This window comes from Buteo buteo, chromosome 20 (assembly GCF_964188355.1).
Source record: "Buteo buteo chromosome 20, bButBut1.hap1.1, whole genome shotgun sequence".
Lineage (NCBI taxonomy): Eukaryota > Metazoa > Chordata > Aves > Accipitriformes > Accipitridae > Buteo > Buteo buteo.
In genome coordinates this window covers 28,550,953-28,571,007 of record NC_134190.1, presented here as the reverse complement: position 1 = coordinate 28,571,007, position 20,055 = coordinate 28,550,953, and the positions used below count along the sequence as shown (strand labels likewise).

The following is a 20,055-nucleotide window of genomic DNA, read 5'->3' as shown; positions in this document are numbered from 1 at the left end:
GCTTCCTGGGCCATCGTCTCCAGTTAGCTCACAGCTCTTCATCTTCTTGCTGTTCAAAGCAGGCTAATGAGAGATGGACAGGTATCACACGTGGGTCAGCTCCGCTGGTACCTCCTGACCTTTCTCTACAGGTTCTACCTGGTCTGGAGGCGAGTGGGTGTCGGAGGGAGGGGATATGTGTATCTGCCGTGCTGGAGAAACAAAGATCGTCACATCGTTCCCAACGCAAAAAATACAGGAATACACGCAGGTATTTGCATCTGCTTTTCAACCACGTTTCCATACGATTTTTATAGGCATATGCTTTCAACCCGCGTTTATAGATAGTCTTCAGGTGGGCAGGTGTATGCATGGTAAATGCACACACAGAGATGCATTTAAACGCGGTTATGTCCTTACACATGACCGTACAGTTTTCACACATCCGCACTATGTATGTGCTACGCACACGTGCACCCGTTCACACGGAGCCCCAAGTAGGCCTGTCTGTCATTTTCTGGCCCCGCGAGCGAGGACACACGCGTCCGTACCCGTGGGCCTGCCGCACCTGCCCACGTACCCCTGCCTCCTTCCTGGGGTGGCGGCGGCCCACGCCCCGACCCGCCGCTCCCCGTGGTCGCCGCCCCCGGTCCGCCTCGCCCCCGCACCCCGCGCTGCCGCAGCGCGGAGCGGAGCGTAACGGAGCGGAGCGGCCGGGCGGCGGCGCTGCGGGACGGGCCCCCGCCGCCCGTCGCTCCGCCGAGGCCCGCAGCGGCGGTGCCGCGGGGCGCGGAGGCAGCGCGGGGGGCGGGCGGCGGGGGCTGCGGCGGCAGCGGCAGGGGCGCCCCGCGCCGCCACTCTCCCCCCGCCGGCGGCGCCGAACAACGGGCCGGAGCGCGCTCCGCCGCCGCGGGAGAAGCGCGGAGGCAGGGGCAGAGGCAGGGGCACGGGCTGGGGAAGGGGCTGGGGCTGCCGCTCCGCTGCCGGCCTCTCCCGCCCTCCCCGGGGGGAGGCGCCCGGCGCGGCGCGGCGCGGGGACCGGCCCGCCGGGGGGCCGGCGGTGATTGGCTCGGCCGGCTGCGAGCCGAAGGTGCTGGGGGAAGCCATCTGCAGCGCAGGCGATTCCGCCCGCCGTGCGTGGCGGGGGGGGGGGGGGGGCGGGGGGGCTCTCCCTTGCGGGTGGTTTGTTGGTTTTTTTTTTTCCTGCCCCCCCCCCTTTTTTTTCCTCTCCTCTTCACGGGATCATGGCCGCGGCAGCGAGGCCGTGATGTCCCCGGGAGCGGCCCCGCTGCTGCAATGCCGCCCGCCGCAGCCCTAGCGAGGGGAGGCGTTTGAGCGGCGAGCGGCCGCCGCCTTTCTCTCCCCGCCGCCCGCGCCGCCTGCACCCCCGCGCCCGGACCGGCGGGAGAGGGGCCTCGCCGCCCGCCCGCCCGGCGCTGTCTCCCCCCCCGCCCCCCCGCCCGCGAACAGTAAACCCGGCGAGCGGGGCTTTAAATTAACACTCGTAAACCCGCACCGACCCATAAAGGCGAGAGGGAGAGCGGAGCCGCGCACAACATGGCCACTCTGCTGCGGAAAATCGGGCTGATCCGGCTGCACAACCGGGACACGGAGGACCCCAAGCACCACCACCACCACCGCAGCAGCAGCAGCCAGCAGGGCTCCTCGCTCAGGGGCAGGGGCAACCAGAAGAACAGCAGCAACAAGCCGCAGCCGCAGGGCCCCCCCGGGGGCGGCGGCGGCGGCTGCAGCAGCAGCGAGAGCAGCCCCGGGGGCCACAAGAACAAGAAGGCGCCGGAGCTCGCTAAGCAGCCCCCGCAGCCGCGCTCGGGCGGCGGCAGGGAGAAGCCGCGGGAGGCGGCCCGGGAGCCCGGCGCCGGTAAGGAGGCGGCGCAGCGCCCCGGCCCCGGCCCCGGGTGCGGGTCGGGGCCGGCGCCGCTGGTGCCGCTGCCGTCGGGGTCGGGGCCGCTGGCGCCCGCGGGCCGGCAGCAGCACTGCACGCAGGTGCGGACCCGGCGGCTGATGAAGGAGCTGCAGGACATCGCGCGGCTCAGCGACCGCTTCATCTCGGTGGAGCTGGTGGACGAGAGCCTCTTCGACTGGAACGTGAAGCTGCACCAGGTGGACAAGGACTCGGTGCTGTGGCAGGACATGAAGGAGACCAACACGGAGTACATCCTGCTCAACCTCACTTTCCCCGACAACTTCCCCTTCTCGCCGCCCTTCATGAGGGTGCTCAGCCCCCGCCTGGAGAACGGCTATGTCTTGGACGGCGGAGCCATCTGCATGGAGCTGCTCACCCCCCGCGGCTGGTCCAGTGCCTACACCGTGGAGGCCGTCATGAGGCAGTTTGCGGCCAGCTTGGTCAAGGGGCAGGTAGGGCTTCGTGGTCTCTCCCGCGCTGCGTGCGCGTGGTGGGTGTGCGCGCGCGCACGTGTTCGGATGGGAACCCCAAAGGGCGGTGGGTCAAGCCCTGCCTGTGGCTGACCTTGGCCAGGCCTGGGTGACAGGTCTCCCCCCGAGGGCCTGGTGTCACTGGTGGGAAGGAGGCAGGGACACACGTGTTTTGCTCTGGGGTCCCTTCTCAGGCAGGTGCAGCAGAGGTATGGGGCAGCTTGGAGGGGTGAGGCGTGTCCTCCGGCCTGTCTTTTGTCCCCATGCTTGGCTCTGCTGCGTGTGGCACCGAGACGTGGTGCCCGTTGCCCCCCGCCCTGAGGGGCACCTCCCTCACCCCAAAGCAGAAGGGGCTCTTCGGGCTCCAGTGGCATTGGGATCCGAGTCCTCCGCCTCCTGCCCTTCACCAGCTAGTCGGCCATGCTTGCTGCTCTCCAGCGTGAAGGGCTGCCGCTGGCGTAGGGCGCGACGCTGGAGCTGCTGCCCCCGGGTCTTTGTCTGGTGCTGCCCTGCATAGCATCCCTCAGGGGAGAAGGGGTGACCCCCGGGCTCCTGGATTTGGGCCTTGGCACGCAGGGCAGAGCTGTGGCACGGCGTTGCGCCTGGAACTGCTGCCCGAGCTGCCAGCAAAGTTGTACCGGTGTAAAATCTCCCTGCCTGAAAGGAACAAGTAATTTCGGGGATGCACTGCGGTTGCAGCAGCGAGACGGTTCCTGCCAGCTCTCCTCTCCGGAGGAGGTACCTGGTTTCCCTGGCAGAGGATCTCATCCGAGCTGAATCAATGCGTTTTATGCTTTTTTTCTTTCTCTCCTGCAGAATATCCTTAGAAGAGAAGTATTTCATGAGCCGTTTTTAATAAATGGGTAAATATTGCTGGTGAAACTCATAGCCAGTCCTTCTTTATGGTTATTGTAGTGGGCAATATACACATGGCTGTGACAGGGTGATTTTCCTGTTCACTTCGTGAATGCCCTTGAAACCAGGGGACATGCACATCTCCGCGTCTGTCAGTAAATGATGCTAAGTAACTTCTTAAATACATATCTTGGCAAAGGGGGGGGGGGGAGGAGTAAATAATAACATGTTTTTCTTTTGCTTAAAAATGAGGTTACTCCTGTTTGCCTCTGTGGAACTGCTTGGATGAGCAGAAGTAAAGGCTTGGTTTCTTTTAAGACTGAAAATTAGTTTTGGTTATTTAATGGACTCTTTTGTAAGTGGCTTTTCCTCCTTTTTCTCTGTTTGATTTGGGCCTACTGCTCCTTTTTTTAATCAGGTAGTATTTTCCTCTGCACTTCATTTGAAGAGGTCAACTTCCCTAGGTCACCTTGGGGTACAAAAAACATCTACCAGAAAAAAAGAGCCTTAATTTACATTGAGCCTGGGGTATATTGAAGTTCTGTAGCTACTCTTACTGCATCTCACTATTTGTTAACCCATCTCTTTTTATAGAGATCATAGTTCTTGTTATTTTAAACAAGGATTTAGAAGGACAATGCTAGATTCTCTCAATTTTTTTAACAATTCAGCATCTTTCTGCAGTGTTGAATGTTGAATGCAAAAGGGTTAAATTAAGATTTACTGGGATCCTAAAATGGCTCAGTGAAGAAAAGCACTAAATTGTTTTATTAGTAATAAATATTAAGCTATGTAATCTGACAATTTTCTTCCCTAAACCACTGGAGAGGTTTCCAGAAAGTAGTAGTAATTTCTGATAGCAGAGGATGTTTCTGTGTGCATTATTAATAAACACATTTAAAATGCAAGAGTTTCAATAATGTTCTTCCAGAAGTTTACGAAGTTAATTATGAAAAAAGAGAATGCGTGGGGGATTAAAAAAAAAAAGGGGCAGAATAAATTGCTGCCAGTAACTTAGTAGTTAAATAGGTGTAACATGCACCGTTCAACCTCTTGGCTCGTTCATTCCAAGTGGGAAGGTTGATAGGTAATACTGACAATAAATGTAATTTCTGGGTTACAGAGCCTGTGACAGGTTGTCAGCCTGTCATCATAGCCGGGCTCCGCGTCATGGGAGCCACATTTCTGTAATTGCACTCCCCTTGTTATGTAATCTCGACTCCATTGCATAATAGGGCTCAAAATATGACAGGCGCTCCCCTATCCCCATTTCATTTCTCAGTTTACAGGTAATCTACTTTTGACCATATTTTTTTGAAAACGAAAATAGAGCCGCCGAAACATTGAGAGCCAAGGCGCTGCATTTCCCGGGGCTGCAGGGCTGGTTTTGGGCAGCTTTCGCCGTGCGGAAGGTAATCTCGGTGCCTGCAACGAGCTGGCCTGAACAAATAGCGATGGCTTACACCAGGTTAATTGTGTAATTCCTGTAAGCAGCCTGCACCCTGCAATAGCACGAAATAGTCAGCACGCTTGCTATTAATCAGAAAGGCTGGAAGGGTGAGGTCTGTTCTCCGCCGCCCCAGAACGACCCTGCACGAGCAAACGGCGGCAGCCATGAGGCCAAGCGGGAGATGGGGCACTGCTGGCGCCAGTCAGTAAATGGGACCTTCCAGGGACGTGTTGCCAGTCCGCAGCACCGTGATTTAGCCTGAAGTCATTGTGAAAACTGGAGCTGGTAACGCATCCGAACGCGCGCCTCGGCGGCGCGGGCGCTGGCGTGAGTAGGCAGGACCGAACTTCCCGCTGGCGTACGTTCCTCCTCTTGGCGATTTGCGTGATAAAACCAAGGTGGCTGATTTCATTCAGCGTTGCTCATCAGTCCCGTTTTGCTGAGCTAACTGTAATGCTGCTGTTCTCTGCCGGTTCTTCGGAGAGAAACGCAGCGCTTCTCAGTTGTGTTATTTTGTCAGAGCTAATAGTGACCTATGAACATATGTAACCTTCTTTTTTTGATGAAGCGATCAAAAAGCAGATGGAACTAACACTGAAAATACATTTTTGGGCAGTCATGATTCTTGACAAATTCAGATTTTTTTTAATGGATTTCACAGGCATTTTAGCAGAGTAAAGGAAAAATTGAGAGAAGTCATTCTGACATCTCACAGGTGAAACATTTCACTCAGGAGTTATGTCTGTAAGGAGATGTAAGTGCGCAACGCAGAAATTAAGAGGTAGGACTTTTCCGTTACTTTTCAGCATTGCCCTCGTATGTGGGGAAGCCTGGGTCCAGGTTCCCAAACCTGAGCATGTCTCCCAGGGGCTGGATTTTAAAGCAGGGTGGCTGTTTCTCCCGATTTCACCAAGCAGGAACCATATGCCTCAGGTGACCTTGCTTGAGGGAAGTCCTACCTTATAGGACCTATACCCTTGCTTCCTGTCACGAATCTAGTATTGCATTTTTAGATATTTTTTGTCTGGAAAACAAAATGTTTAAAATAGAAGAGAGACAATTTCTGTTTGAATGAAATGATTCAACAGTCCCAAACTATGCTTTTTTTCTTTTTCTTTTTTTTTCAGTTTTCAAGGGAAAAAAAAGAGTTAATTAAGAAACAAGTTGGGGTTTGTTTGGTCAGTTGCTTCAGCTATTCAGCTGAGAAAATCAATTATTCACACAGCTCTAGTCAGTATCTTGAGGGGAATTCTCAGTACATCAAAGGCCTAAGACTGTTTATCTGTCTGGGATCCGGAGTCCTATTTTAAAAAATTTGGTGTTGTCCTTAACTCAACAGTAGCCTTGGTTTTAAGAGGATGACTTTGTACTTGCTTCCTGCAGAGTCAGCTGCTCGCTGGCTCCCGTCATCGTGGGCAAAAGCTCGAAATGGTAGCCGTGAGCCGCTGCAGAGCTACCGGTTGTTTGCTGTCCTGGGGGCAACCGTTCGACCTGCCTGTCCGGGCAGAGCATCCCATGTCTGTCTGTCTGCCCAGGCTGTGGAAGTGGCCTGCTGAGTGTTACTCCTCCTTAGCAGCACCCTTTAAAATGGTTTATTGATGATTTAAGCGAGAGATGTAAAAATGAGTCTCTTGCTCTCCGCTTCCTGGTAACGGTGCCGTTGTTGCGATAATATTAATTAATGGAAGGAAGGAAGGGGGAGCAGTGCTGGTCGTAGGAGGGTGATGAAGCAGTGAGAGGTTCATCGTGGCTCTCCGTGAGTAAGGCACACAGCTGAGGCCAGCGCCTGTGTTTTGGGGAGGAGTCATCTCTCTCATTTGAAAAGATGGTGGATGATATGGTCCCAAATAAAAAGGAGCAGAGTTTGTCCAAAAGTGGCAGAGGACTTTGTGTCCTCTGATAGACATGTTGTTTCTCACTGGAGAGGAATGATTTGATGCTGGTTTGGTTGAAAAGAGGACAAAGCTATGTATGCCAATGTCCAAATAATGCATCAGGAATGTTTTTTTTTTTGAGAACAACTAATGCAGCTGCACCTGATGCCCTGAGGACTTCGGGCTTAAGCTTGCACTGGTGCTTACCAGTAGCTGCCTTGTCCTCCTTTTTATGAGTCCCTTGTTCTCTCCCTGGAGGCTGTGGACAGGACTGCTGGCCAAAGGCAGCTTGTCAGGTAACTGGCGACTCTGCAGATGATGTCATGGAAGAAGTTCTTTGTTTTGAGGAAAATACTCCCTTATTCTTCCAGTGAATAGAAAAAGCGTAAACATCTTGTCAGGACATACTAAAATAGGAACAGGGACCCCATAGTTACGGGCGTTCTTGCTGTAATGTATGTTCAGCTGTAATGCTGCTGTATAATGATTTAAATCAAAATCAAAATATAATTTGTAATTAAGATTTAATTTTCTATTGGAAAATTTCCTGAATTCAAATAACAATTGTTGGTATATAGTACTTGCATCCCTCGTAATGTTAGAAATACCTCAGTGGAATCCTGTTTGTTTGCTTCAAGAGGTATGTACCTTGAATGACTGTTGGACTGATTTATCTTTCCATTTTAAAAATATGAGTATCCCAGCTGACTTCTACCAGACTGAAGCAGGAGAAATGGTCTTATTTTATGAAAAACAGATACAGAAGGTAGCTGTTAATCATAGTCTAAATTACTCCTCCTTCATCCTTTCAAACAAAAGCATGAGTGAGCAGATAGCAGATGGGACTTGCATGGTGTCCAGGAGGTCAGCAGACTCCAGGTCTTTCAAATATGTATAGCAGAAATTAATTGCAAATCCATGGGTTTTCATACTCCAGATGCTGGGTTTGAGGACTGTAGCCATGAATAAATCAGCTAATCTCAAAGGCTGCAGAAATGTATAGAGAACACAGTGGTCTCTAAATTATTTGGAGCCATTGTATCATATTAGGGCCTTAAAAAATAAAACCGGCTTGCTTTTTGCTTTCTACTAGTAGCTCGGGCAAATGATGCCAGTTATCACCAAGAGAAGAAATGTTGCTTTAAGTCCATGGTTGAAAAACACATTGACTAACATACAAAGATAACAGAGGAGACAAAGAATGTATTACAGGGCTTGTTCCCCATGAACAGGTATAAATGCTGGGCCAAAGAGGTAACAGAATATTGTTTAGCTACAGAGGAAAATCAGATATATTGGCCTTCTAAGATGTCTCTTTTATTGCAATTGAGAAAAGTAGGATTTTCAAGATGAAGTTTTACGTGGCACCTTATGCATTTGCTATGTTGAGATGCTGGGATTGATGAATGGGCTGGAAAAAATATTGTTCATATGTACTCTGGTATATTGCTGTTCTGACTGTCCACTATTATTATGCAAATGTATTCTGCTGAGAGGAATGAAGACACAGGGATTCCAACTCATTGAAGTAGGAGACTGTTTTAATGCTTTGAAAAAGCAAGGCGAACATAATCTCCATTTTACCTCTTCAAAGCATAAAAAGGAAAATTTTAAAATACTTTCAACTATCAACCTTAGTGTTAAAATAGTCATCAAATAAGTTAAATCACTAAATTGAAACAAACCGCTTATTTTAAAACATGGTTTTATGGCAGGTAGAACTAATTCTTTATGGCAATACTTGGCTGATTTCCTAAATAAGAATTTAAAAGAATTGCCACTTTGGATCGTAAGAAAATTGACTTTGCTCAAAAGAGCAAGATTCTTCTTTCCTGAATTATAAACAAAGCCCTTATTTTCTTCAGTGGAAGTGTTCAGATAGAGAACTGTGTAGCATTTGGGTGTTTTGTCAGATACTTTGTTGAAGAATTGTGTTTTTTCAAGTGCAGAAAGCCTAGTCCCAAGGGGTGACGTTGTGTCCTCTTGGAGGAGTAACCTAAATAACCCACTTTCTATTGTGAGGAAGATTTACTCTTCCTCATACAGGCTAGCCTTGCAAATATGCAGATTTCCTAACATCTACACAATGCACTGGGATTTCCATGCATGACCGGAGACTTCCAGATCGAGTATTTGTAACTCCACTGTAATTCTGGTTCTCATATCGTGGGAGCCTTATTGCCAGGCATGATTCAAGGCATGTCCCCCGACTGGGCATCTGCTCTCACAAAGTGGGATGTTGGTTAAGTAATGTAATATTAGCTGTGTCTCTTTTTTCCATCTAAGCTCCTTTGGGCTGATAAGAGTCAGTGAAAATCTCATCTTTTCCTTGACATATTCAGTCCTTCACATGCCATTTCCAGTTTACAAGTTATCTTCTCCTGTAACTGTCAAAAAAGGTAACGCTGACACTAGGCGTGAGGGGACATGGGAGGATGAAAGGATTGCCAGGTGCAATTACTCTGCTATTAAACAGGGAGAACTTCAGGGGGTGTGGTGATTATGCTGTCTGAACGGCTCAAAATATGTCTTAAATTTAACGTGCACAGGATCCAGTTGTTTCGCTTGTAAGTGGAATACCAGGTTTCTGTTGAATATCATTGTGTTTTTGAAAAGCGTGTGGCTTCAGGCTGGTCTGAATCATACTCCACGCAGTCATTTCTAGAGGGTGCTAGGCACTCCGCAGTGTTGGTCTTTAACTTTGGCTGGGCACAGCGGTAATTGAGTAGATCCTGGAAGTTGCAGGACAAACTGCATGGGAAGGACATGGTACTGTCACCTAACCTGGCTGGCTGTGAAACCAGCACTGTGCTGGGAATTGAAAGAGCGTAAACTAGGGAGAAGTGTAGGTGTGCTTTGACGAAGATGAATTTGGAGTCCCTACCGGTCTGCACGGAACAAGTAAATGGGCACCACACCTAGGACATTCAGGTGATTCCTCTTCTGAAAGAGGATCAAGGTGCCAGTCTGATTTGCCCCATTCCAGTTAAAAGTCAAACTGAGGAGTGGTATATCAAGTGTGCCTGTCCTCAACCACGTGTGGCAGATGCATGCCGGCCTTGTGCACGTGCAGAGTCTGTCTTGGAAAATGTCTTTTTATCTGCTTTGTGATTTTGTGTGTGTTGTTAAAATCAATGATCCTCATTGATTTAATCCTATTCTGTGCAGGCTCTCCAAAACCCCTGGAACCTCTGCTGTGACTCCTTGATAGAGTTACAAGTCAGTCACAATCCCAAATCTGCATGCAAAGACGAGTGGAAATAAACCGGAGGAAGAAAGAGTAAGCCTGCGTTATGAAATGTCCTGGAGCTCAGATGCTTCTCATAGTCAGGCTTTATGAGCTGTGGAATGACTAGATATTTCTCCTGTTTCTAGGTTTGTGTTACAAATGGTAACAAAACCCCAGCTGCAGTAAGAAACGTAGGGCTTATTTCTATTACATGTGCCCATAAAAAAACCTAAAGCATCACAAAGCAGAGGAAATTGATGCTACTAATTTTTCAAATTTTCTATGAATTTCTATAAATGTCAAATTTTCTATAAATTTGACAAGATTATTTCTATTAAAATATACCTAGTATTGAAATGTTCTGTAATTATTGAGGGGAGGAGGATATTTCACAGTTAGAGCACTTAGGCTGAGCAGAGCTGATCCGAGTTAGCTTCCAGGTTTTGCCACTGACTTCAGATACAGTCATGGCCAAGTCATATAACTTCACTGTATTCCTCTTCCCCACCTGTGAACTACAGATAATCCTCTTTCCAAAGGTCATTTGAGGATACATACTTAAAGCACTTGGAAGTGGAGACTATGAGTAGCTTTCCACGTGCATCAGTATGAGACATATTGTAGTCAAGAGATTGACACATTTGTGTAAATAGCAGGGGGAAAAGTGCATTGGCTTGTGACTCTAATCATACCGAATTTGCTCTTAATTTGATTAAATGTTCCCAGATGTAGCCTGCTTGTTACTCCTGTTTGCTTTTTTAGCATGGTGAAACTTTGGCAAACGTGGAGATAGACATTGTTGTCTGGACTGTAGCTCCTTTGTCTTTACACTCTGTCGTAAAGGATGGTTTGCTTTGCTTTGGTGAGGTTTACACCCGTGGCTGTGTTTAACTTGGGTAACTTCAGGTTCCTGACATGGAGGACATGTGGGCTGATGCCAAGAGGGGCTGTCATGCTCCCAGCCTTTTTGCCTGGACTTGCCCTCAGGAACTCTGCTGGTACCTGATGCCACAGAGAGGTAGTGCAGGAAGCTCAGCAGGAGGCTGAAAGAGAAAACGTCCCTTTGTCGTCTAGACTAAGATGGACAGGGACCATCTCTTTTGACAGAAGCCCACCATGTTGTAAGACAGCACCTTTGGCCCTGGATATGCTAGAGGCACCTTCCAAGAATGTGATGGGCTGCCAAAATTTTCTTGTTCTTTTGCCAATGCAGAGTTTGTCCCACCCAAAAAATGCAGGAAGGGAGTTTCTTAACCCTCATCTGTACTGAAATCACGCTGCTGACTCTGTGCTAACTTCGGGAGAGGCAAGGAAGAGCAGCACGGTGCTCTGTAGCTGTCAAACAGAGATTGGGGCTGTAAGCGTTTGTCTCAGTCGAGAACTACTTGCACCAGGCTGCACACAGACAAGTGAGCATTAATAATTACTCAGCTGGAACACAGATTTCTTTTTCCTGGACAAAGAACAGTCACAGTCCCAGAAGGAGCAATTTATAGGATGCTTTAAAGCCGGAACTTGCTGAGTTTTCACTTCTTTCTATGGATTATTTTTAAAAAGGAGACCAAAAAAGGCGTGGAAATACTGCTTCAGAAATTACACATTTGCAGGAAAACATCCTATTTTTAATTCACTTAGGCTGCAACATTGACAGTATTTGTCTGCATCATTTTTTATACTGCTTTGTTTTAGCTATAGCTAATAATTATATACAGTGCAATATAAATTGTGTGCAGTTTTTGAGACGTGATTAACTGTGCCTCATCAGTACATGAAGGAAAAAAATTATAAGCCGTGTAATTGGTAGGAGAGACTGTGTGTATTGCACTCTAACAGTGATGTTGTGACACATTGCAATCATTGCACTGAGAGCATGATGGTAGCTCACTTTAGCATTGTTCTACTTTTGAATGCTTCTCTAAAGCCAGCGGAAATATTTTTCTCTGTCAACTTGTTTAAATATTCTAGAATAAGACTGGTTCAGGCTTAAGCACTGGATTCCTCTGTTACTTATCAGAAAAGATTTGAATATGTTTGCATAGTATGTGGCTTTGAACAGTTGAGGCCCAAAGCCATTAGTGGCTGGCACGTTAGTGGAACGTGCTATGTACTGGAGACTCATAGTGTGCTCCAACTCTTAAAAAATCCACAGTTTTTGCATCATCCATGGAGAAGCCTGGGACATCCAGACTTGGAAAATGGGCATATCTTTGTGTGTCTCCCTCCTGTCCTTGGAGGGATCACCACAGATGCAGCATGTGGCACAGTGATGTCTTACAGTCTTTTGTGTACTGCTCAAAACCTTTGATTGTTTTCTGTCTCTTGACATTTACCTAGAAGTGGGTCGCTAGAGCCTGCTATAGAGATCTCTTGAGAGATGAAGGGAGAAAATTAAATTGTACCCATCCACCCTTATGCTGGCTTAAATGATGGGCCACGTTTAGTCCCATGTGTGGAAGGCAGATATGATTTGCCCTTGGAGGACCAACCTTGAGTTATTTGCATATCCAGGATTAATGAAAGGAATGCAGGGCTGCGGAGTTTGTGTTAAGACCAGTGCTAACAACGTGAAGGCTTGCCTGCTTCTGAGTCTATTAGCTGTGTACTGTTTGCAATGAATACAACTTTTTGTTAACCAGTCCAGGAAAGAAGTCTGGGTGTGCCTGAAGGGTTTGCTGTGGCATCTCAAGAGATGCGTAGCTCAGGAGCTTAAGCTGTTTCCAGAATAAACCTCAGTCCTGTAAGGGCTGATGTCTGCACACAATAAATCTCTGTAAATTTGGGATCTAGTAATGCAGGGACTTGCATCAGGAGAGGACTGAGCACAACCTTGAGGGATTCGGGACCTGGTTAGGCAGTGCCACAGCTGACCTGTGTTGGCAGTTCAGCTCCAGGTATCTAAGTTGGACTTAGAGACCTCCACAGGTCCCTTCCAGCCAGCACTTCGGGGATTGTATGATCCTCTGAAAGGCCAGCCACCGTTACGTAGTCCTGTCCTTCCAGGTAGTGCCAAAAGTGATACAACACCTGATGCTGTGTGCTATGCCAAAACTGTTGGGCTTTGGTCTGGGAGCTGCTATAGCTGGTTTGACGAGAGAGAGAAATCCCTTCATCACTGCCAAAGAAAACCCCTTGAGGCCATCCTGATTCTGGAAACACCAGAAGAAGCATCAGGTCTGTTTTTCATGACACACAGGCCAGACGAGGACAGGTCCATGGCTGCAGTGGGATTGCAGGCTAAAGAGCTTCAGGCTTCCTATTCGGGTATCTCTGTACAGGGCTTAGCTCTGTCTTCGGACCACTTCGTGACGCGGTGTTGTTGGGGAAGAAGAGGTATGGCGCATTGCTGACAATGATACTGAAGGACTTTTAAAGAGCTACTAGATGTTGAGTTGAATACTTTTGAGGATGTGCTTCAGCGTCACACAGTGTTCTCAAGGGGAGCACGCGCTGATGCATTCATCATTGTGAAGAAACGTGGAGGCTACTGTGGCATCACCGAGAAGTAGAAAAGCTCCCAGATTTGCCCACAGTGGTCTGTAAATGTGGGTGCCAAATCACGTGCGAGGTTTACGTTGGGTCTTTTGCTGAATATGGGGGGAGGGAGCCATCCCTAGGTATGGCCAGGGTCCCGAGAAGGCTACTCACAGCAGACTCTGCTGGAGGAGGTCTTCCTCCTCGCAGTTCCCAGGGCTATAGACTGGATCCTTATCAGCTGTTTGTTCCAACTTATTAGTTTGGGCAAAGAGGTGAGTGGCATGCAATTGCTCACTGTGCCACACAAACTGGGTGCAGTGAGAGCACAAGCAAGAGAGGAGGCTGAGCGCAGCACACGTTCCCCTGTGTTTCGGCACGGCTGTGTAAACCAGTTGGATGCTGCGGCATTACTTTCACCTTTCATATGTTTCTAGCTTGTTAAAATTGTATCTGGATAAGTACATGAAGTCACAGCAGATGGCAAAATCTGAAATGTTCTCTCCAACTCTTTATTTTAATTAGGTTTTCAATTATCCCTTTATGAAAAGCACTCTGTGAGTGTCTGAAAGTATTGCAAGTATTTAAATAAGCTCCTGGTGTGACTTCTCAGAGCGAAAGTCGACATTAGTATCTTTATGAAAGGCTTTCTTGGGTTTTCTCTGTTGGTTTTAATCTTCTGTGGAATGTTTTGATCTTGTTCAGCTATCGGTTTGATATCTTTTCTTGATTTGGTACTGGACACATCAAATCATTGGCGTTGCAAATGATCTGTATTCCTTACGTGGCAGTAGTGATGTGGCTGGTTTAGAGATTGGTCAAAATGCAGTTGTGCACAATTGAGCTATGGCCAGCACTGTATTTACGTACTGTATTTACCATATTTATCATATTTACAGAACGCAGCAGCTCATAGTCTCCTGACCAGAGTTAAAATGACTGCATGTTTAAGTCGCAGTCTGAAAATAAACCGTAGTCACATCTGGTAACAGTGCCTGTTACAATGTTTGGCACTTTCTTTTATAATTGCCTCCAAAATGCCATTTTTTTTAGTTAAACTTGGGAAGAGTTTTGTGGGAATGGCAAAAGGCTAAAAATCATTAAGACAGTAGATACCACCCAAGTATAGACCCCAAAGCATCTGAACTGTGTCGACTGAAATTCCACCCTTCTTTCTTTTTACCTCAGGTTTACTTGAGGCACCAACAAGGGAAAATTTCAGTCCACAAGGTTAAATTTTATCCAAATTATAAACACCTGGCAGGATATTGGTTAATAAGAGACAGTGCTAACCATGCCACCCATAGTTTCTGTATAAACATAGAAATGCACGGACTACAGCGGGATAGAATTCGCTGGTCTTTGATGATGCAGTTTATATACAACCTGCAGATGGTACCAGAATGTGTTTTAGAAGTGGATTTAATGATCTGTTACATTAATAACAAAGAAGTATGAGAATAAACTCATGGAACGATGCTCATTTCATCTGCTGTGGCTCCAGTAACATTTTAGATGATGTGATGATATTCGCTGCATTACTGCAACACCAACGAATTCTTACTTTCCTTGTTTGAAAGCAGTATGCAGCTGACACTGAACATGAGCAATAGCTGTTCTCAATGCAAAGATCCTATTTCTAGGTACAGATTAGTATTAATACTTTGATGAAGCTGGGAAAGACATGGATCGTACTGTGCTAGGTGCTATGCACACCATTCAGAAAAGTATCGAAGCATTAAATGATACAAAATAATATGTATAAGACAAGAGATGGCAAATGGACCTAATCCAGAAATTAAGTACTAGAGTAAGTTTATATATTACTTTCAAAAGTATTTGATTGGTGAGATTTTGAGGACAGCATTTTCTGTGCTGATTTCATCTTCTGTTGGACTTTGCTTTATCCTTTCCTATGTTTCTCTAAGTATGCTTCCAACAAAAGCTCAGATTAGGAAGAAAATACAGAACATGTTTTGTAACAACAAAAATACTTCTGCAGGATGTGTAAGGTAATTAGTCAATGAGATTTTAAAAATACATTACCCAGTTTTATTTAATTATTCCTTTTGTCACAACTAAAAAGGAACATTTTCTAAGAGAATTTATTGGTGGGGTTAAATTGAGTACCATTCAGATCATCCTTATTTGGGAACTATTAATTGCCAAATTAGTATCAGGATGGGGAAGGTGTCTTGCTGTTTAGTCTATCAAGAGGTGTTTAAAGAAGAAATACATTGCTAGTCTGTAAATGGTGACCAGGGAGAAAGGCGAGGAAAAGCATCGAAAGATAAAATAGCTATTTTTCTGAAAACCAAGTGGGTATAAACTGTCTGTGAATAAATTGAGGTGGGATTTAGAGGCTGTTCCTAATCTTTAGTTAAGGTAGGCTCTGAAAGAGAAGTCAAACTGCACAGAAAAATCACTTACTAAAACAGGAGTAGGAAACAGCTTTTTTATCTCATGTGTCCATAGTTTTGTTATAATAGGAGTGGCGCTGAACACAGAAGTGTTATCTGTGCAATATTGTGACAGCTTTCTAGACTGAAATTATTTGTCCACACTGCAGACTAATCTTACTCATTTTAGTCTGTAAAAATAACTTTGATGGTCTGAGGACAGAGTTTATTTTCTTTTTTCACCTTTTTTTTTTTTCTTCTTTTTCCCCTCCATATACGTGATTTTTTTCTCAGTATTTTTTGTTGCACACATTGACAGTAAAATATGGGAGGCAAAAGATGCAGCCTGATGCATCATTTTGAGCAAAAGAATAGAAAAAATGAGAGCACACTAACTTGGTTCTTAATGACTGTAACACTGGAATATGGTATCTGCTTATCAAATACCATTTATTCTAATAAAAGGCTTTCAGTGCAGTCTATCAAACAGTTATTAAAATTTAGACTTGTGACTTTAATAAACATCTATTTTGTGACAAATCCAATAGGCTTAAATACTTTAAAGGGTGTTATTGCTGTAGAGTGGAGTAAATCTGCAGCTGTATTTCTTTCTTGTGTCTCTGTTAGTCGGTAGTTGTCATGGACCAATGTGAAAAATAAGGAGAGCTATTAATAACTCAGTAAATGTCTCTGTTGCCGAACGAGGATTTGAAATTCTATACTGCTGTGCATTTAGAAGCAATATTTAATTACAAAGTAATAAAGATGCAGTATGTTTAAATGTGTATATTTTCGTTGATTATCAAACTTGTCATGAAGGGGTAATAAATGAATTAGAATTTTTTATGTAGGTTGGAAGCAAGTTGGTTTTAAGGTGCTCCTGCCTTTAAGCGATGCCAGAGCTGTTCATTTCTCACAGGTCAGATTAGAAAAAGAAGAATGGAGCGTGTTCTGTGGGATGGATGTAATTTTTAGTGACGTACTGCGTTGGCGGTGGGGGGGGGGATATGGGTAGCACGCAGAAACGCTCTGCTTTTACAATGGTTCTCCAGGGTTGTTGACTCCGCGATACTCACGCCTGGGACTACAGTACAAGTCTGGCATCAGAATTGGTGTGAAAACTCTTTCTGCCTGCAGCCCTGAGCTGGTACCCCTTGCAGCAGCCTGCCTCCTTCTCCACCCCCAGCTGCTGGCCCTGTGGGGCTGGGGGTGATGCTGGGGTCCCCCTTCCTTTCCTGGGTCTGGAAGGGGTGCAGGGGATGCCCACAGAGCCCCGGGAGCCGGTGGGAAGCAGCGTCCCGCCGTGCCGAGGCGCCGTTTCTGGGGCACGTTGTCGTGGTCCTCGCCGTCCTGGCCAGCTTCGGGCTGAGCCCCTGACCTGGCGGGGTGGGCATGAGTGTCTGCACGCCAGGCGCGCCATGGCGGAGGTCCCTTCGCTCGTTTGCAGGGGTCCTGGCGCAGCAGGGAGGGCGGCGAGTCCTGCGGCACGGCGGCTGCACGCGGGGCAGCCTGCCAGCGCAGGGGCTCGCTGGGAAGTAATAGCCCCGCAGATGTCTGGGTTTTTTTGTTTTTTTTTTTCTTTACTGCATAGCATTTCTAACCCTCTCTAATAATGCCTTTGTCTGCCCCAGTTTGGGAACTCTGCTTTCTGGTACCTGTAAGTGGATGCCTTTTGGCCTGACACGTTGAAAAGTTAAGCTGTGGTTTCCAGCGGCGTGTTCACATGATTAATGAAGGTTTTCTTTTTTGTTTGGTGCAGGGCCGTATCTGCAGAAAAGCTGGCAAATCAAAAAAGTCATTCAGTCGAAAGGAAGCTGAAGCAACGTTTAAGAGTTTGGTGAAGACCCATGAAAAATATGGGTGGGTCACCCCGCCCGTCTCTGATGGCTGATGTTACCAACCTGCACTTGACAAAAATGCTGAACAAAAGTACTGTGACATCTCCTCAGTGCTGTACACCGCCCATCCTTTTCTACTTCAGCTTCAGTTACATACCATGAATGTCAAGGAGATATCTAAGTTATTTATGAACAGATGTGTTTACAGAGGAAGAGAAAAAACAAAATGCTGTGTAGGATTATATTTCAAGACTGGAGAATGGTCATCATTGAAGTCACTTGAGCGGATGCTGAGATTGCGTCATTTGCCCCCATACAGCCCACATTGTCTTCAGCTTCTTTCCATGACAGCAGCACCAAACAGCAGTACTGGAAAGTCTATCCATTACTGCTCAGTTCATTTAAATGTAAATGAAACAGTTAATATTTAATAGGGAAGCAGTGCATTGCAGGTACATGTTTGCTGTGCTGTTTATCTTTGTCTCCTAGCAGGTCAACATAACTTGAAGATTTGTCTTTATGTGGAACTGTGGTCTGCTGTGACTAAATTTAGACCTCATTTGTGCTCTATATATGACCTTTAATTCATAAATGAAACCAGAATTAAAATGCTGAAAGGTCCTAATGTTGAAAAATTATTAAGTGGAATCACCCAACCGGTTACAATGTGCTATCTATGCTGATATTGTGATGTGCTGTTCAGAAATAAACCAGTGCAGTTAGCTGAAGGTTAGGTGGTTTTTTTAAACACATCCACGCCAGGGCTTGGAGTGGTTGGTTGGTGGTAGCAGAACCATTATTAGCCTGCCGGTACCTTCTGCAGTAGCATGTGGCCTGTCAGTTCTTCAACATGGCAAAACAAACAAATGGAAATGGACAAAGCAACCTTAAAAATTATCTGCTTAATTTTAAAATGATATGCCAGTGACAGAGTAAAAATTTTCAAGTCAAATGGAACTTGGTTTGTAAGATGATTTGCATGACTGGAATTTTCTTTTTTATTTTCACTCAATAGACATTGTATGTACTTAGAGCCCAGTATCTGAGAAAACCCGCTGATGTATATAAATGTCCTATTATTTAACCATTAAGGTTTAAGTTTTCTGGTAAAAAAATTGAAAAAAACTTTCTAAGGGACTCCATAAAAGCTGAAGGTAATGTTTAGAATGGTATAAGAAAAGCATTAAAAAATGTGGATTCCGAATAGAAAATCATATTGGACACATGCTGAATAAAATCACCAGTATCATTTCTCTTGTGTCAGGAATTCAATCATTTTGGCCAGCTGTTGTATTCCAAGTAATAGGTTTTCTATTGTGAAATTCTAGGCACCTTATAGATACATCTGTTGTGGTGATATTTTAATTGAAAGCAGGACAGTATTGATTTTAAGACTAATTTGGAGGGGGAAAATGGTGTGTGTTTGAAAACACTTTCCATTATACGGCTAACACAAGACCAAATTGAAATGGTTGACCAGTTTCTGTTTGTATTACAGCAACAGTGGAAACTATACAGAGAGTTTGGGGGTTTGGAGTTTGATTTAAAACTACACACAGCAGAGAAGAACAAAAGAGTAACGAAGGACAATGGAGTTCAAACACAAGCGAAGAAGCAGCAGATCAAATGTTCTTGCAGTACTGATGCAAAAACACTGCTCAGTTTATCTACAGATGCTTTGCCAGTGCAGCAGTTTTCCAGTTAGACAGAGAGAAGAATAATCAAAGCCTTCACCAAAATGGTTATGCAGGCCAGAACCACTCAGTTTTCTCTTCTCTTTGTGCTCTGACCATTTGTGGTATATGCCTGGTGTGCCTTATCTCAGTTATAAAGGGCAATGCTTCATACCACAAATCTGCACAGACCTTGGTGTGATTTATCTCACCCTGCTTTATACTTGGAGACCGTGCTATAATCTATCTATCTATCTATCTATCTATACACACTTTACCCCTAAAACTGTGTATCAGTTCTGTGCATCCAGCAGCAGAATGTGTCTTTTGATTGAGGAATAACATTTCAAGTAATTTATTTACTCAGTTTTATAAACATTTTTTTGCTATCCATTATGAAAGAGGAAACTAGTATGTTTAGTTAGGCATCAAATAATTTGCAATCCCTACTGGGACTCCCTGAGAACAGATAGAGGTATCTAGCACTGGAAAGCGTGAGGTTTGTTATTTCCCTTCAGAAAAGCTCTTCCCTCATCAGCACAGTAAAATTACGTTAAAAGCAGTGTGAAGGTGTGGTAAGTCTTTTGGGGGGATTATTTCATTTTCTGCTGTTTTTTTAACCTGTCTCTTTTTTCTGTCAGTGGGTTATTTTAAATCTTCCCGAGAACCATATCTTTAATATTTAATTAAAGGGTTAGCTAAAAGGAATGTAGTGGGTGGATTGTTACCACTTCCCTCAAACCTGCTTATTATGTGTCTTCTTAAGTGTGCTTTAAATAGTTAGAGCAAACATCATTGCTAAAAATCACAGTTACTTTCTGGCTGTAGGAGGTTCTCTGTATCACTCAGAGTCTTGGAGCAGTAGGAGAGGCAAATCAAAAACTGTGGAGTGC

The 20,055-nt window shown here is 45.8% G+C and overlaps 1 protein-coding gene across 2 annotated transcripts; it reads left to right on the top strand.

Annotated features, from left to right (window-relative positions):
- The first annotated feature begins 881 nt into the window (after positions 1 to 881).
- UBE2QL1 (ubiquitin conjugating enzyme E2 QL1) lies at positions 882 to 18,739 on the top strand. 2 transcript variants are annotated; one of them, XM_075052282.1, is made up of 2 exons: positions 882 to 2,355; positions 3,190 to 3,379. In XM_075052282.1, the coding sequence occupies exons 1-2, from the start codon at positions 1,537 to 1,539 to the stop codon at positions 3,238 to 3,240; spliced, it is 870 nt and encodes a 289-aa protein (XP_074908383.1). In that variant the 5' UTR covers positions 882 to 1,536; the 3' UTR covers positions 3,241 to 3,379. The 2 variants fall into 2 exon arrangements, with proteins under 2 accessions (XP_074908383.1, XP_074908382.1); XM_075052281.1 differs by lacking the exon at positions 3,190 to 3,379 and adding an exon at positions 17,411 to 18,739 and having other exon boundaries at positions 908 to 2,355.
- The last annotated feature ends 1,316 nt before the right edge of the window (positions 18,740 to 20,055 follow it).

What these genes read in the sequence shown, in the direction of transcription:
- UBE2QL1 (XM_075052281.1), top strand. Translation starts at nt 1,537, where the DNA reads ATGGCCACTCTGCTGCGGAAAATCGGGCTGATCCGGCTGCACAACCGG. An exon ending in CCAGCTTGGTCAAGGGGCAG is followed by an intron (nt 2,356 to 17,410) that starts GTAGGGCTTCGT and finishes TGTTTGGTGCAG; the next exon opens with GGCCGTATCTGCAGAAAAGC.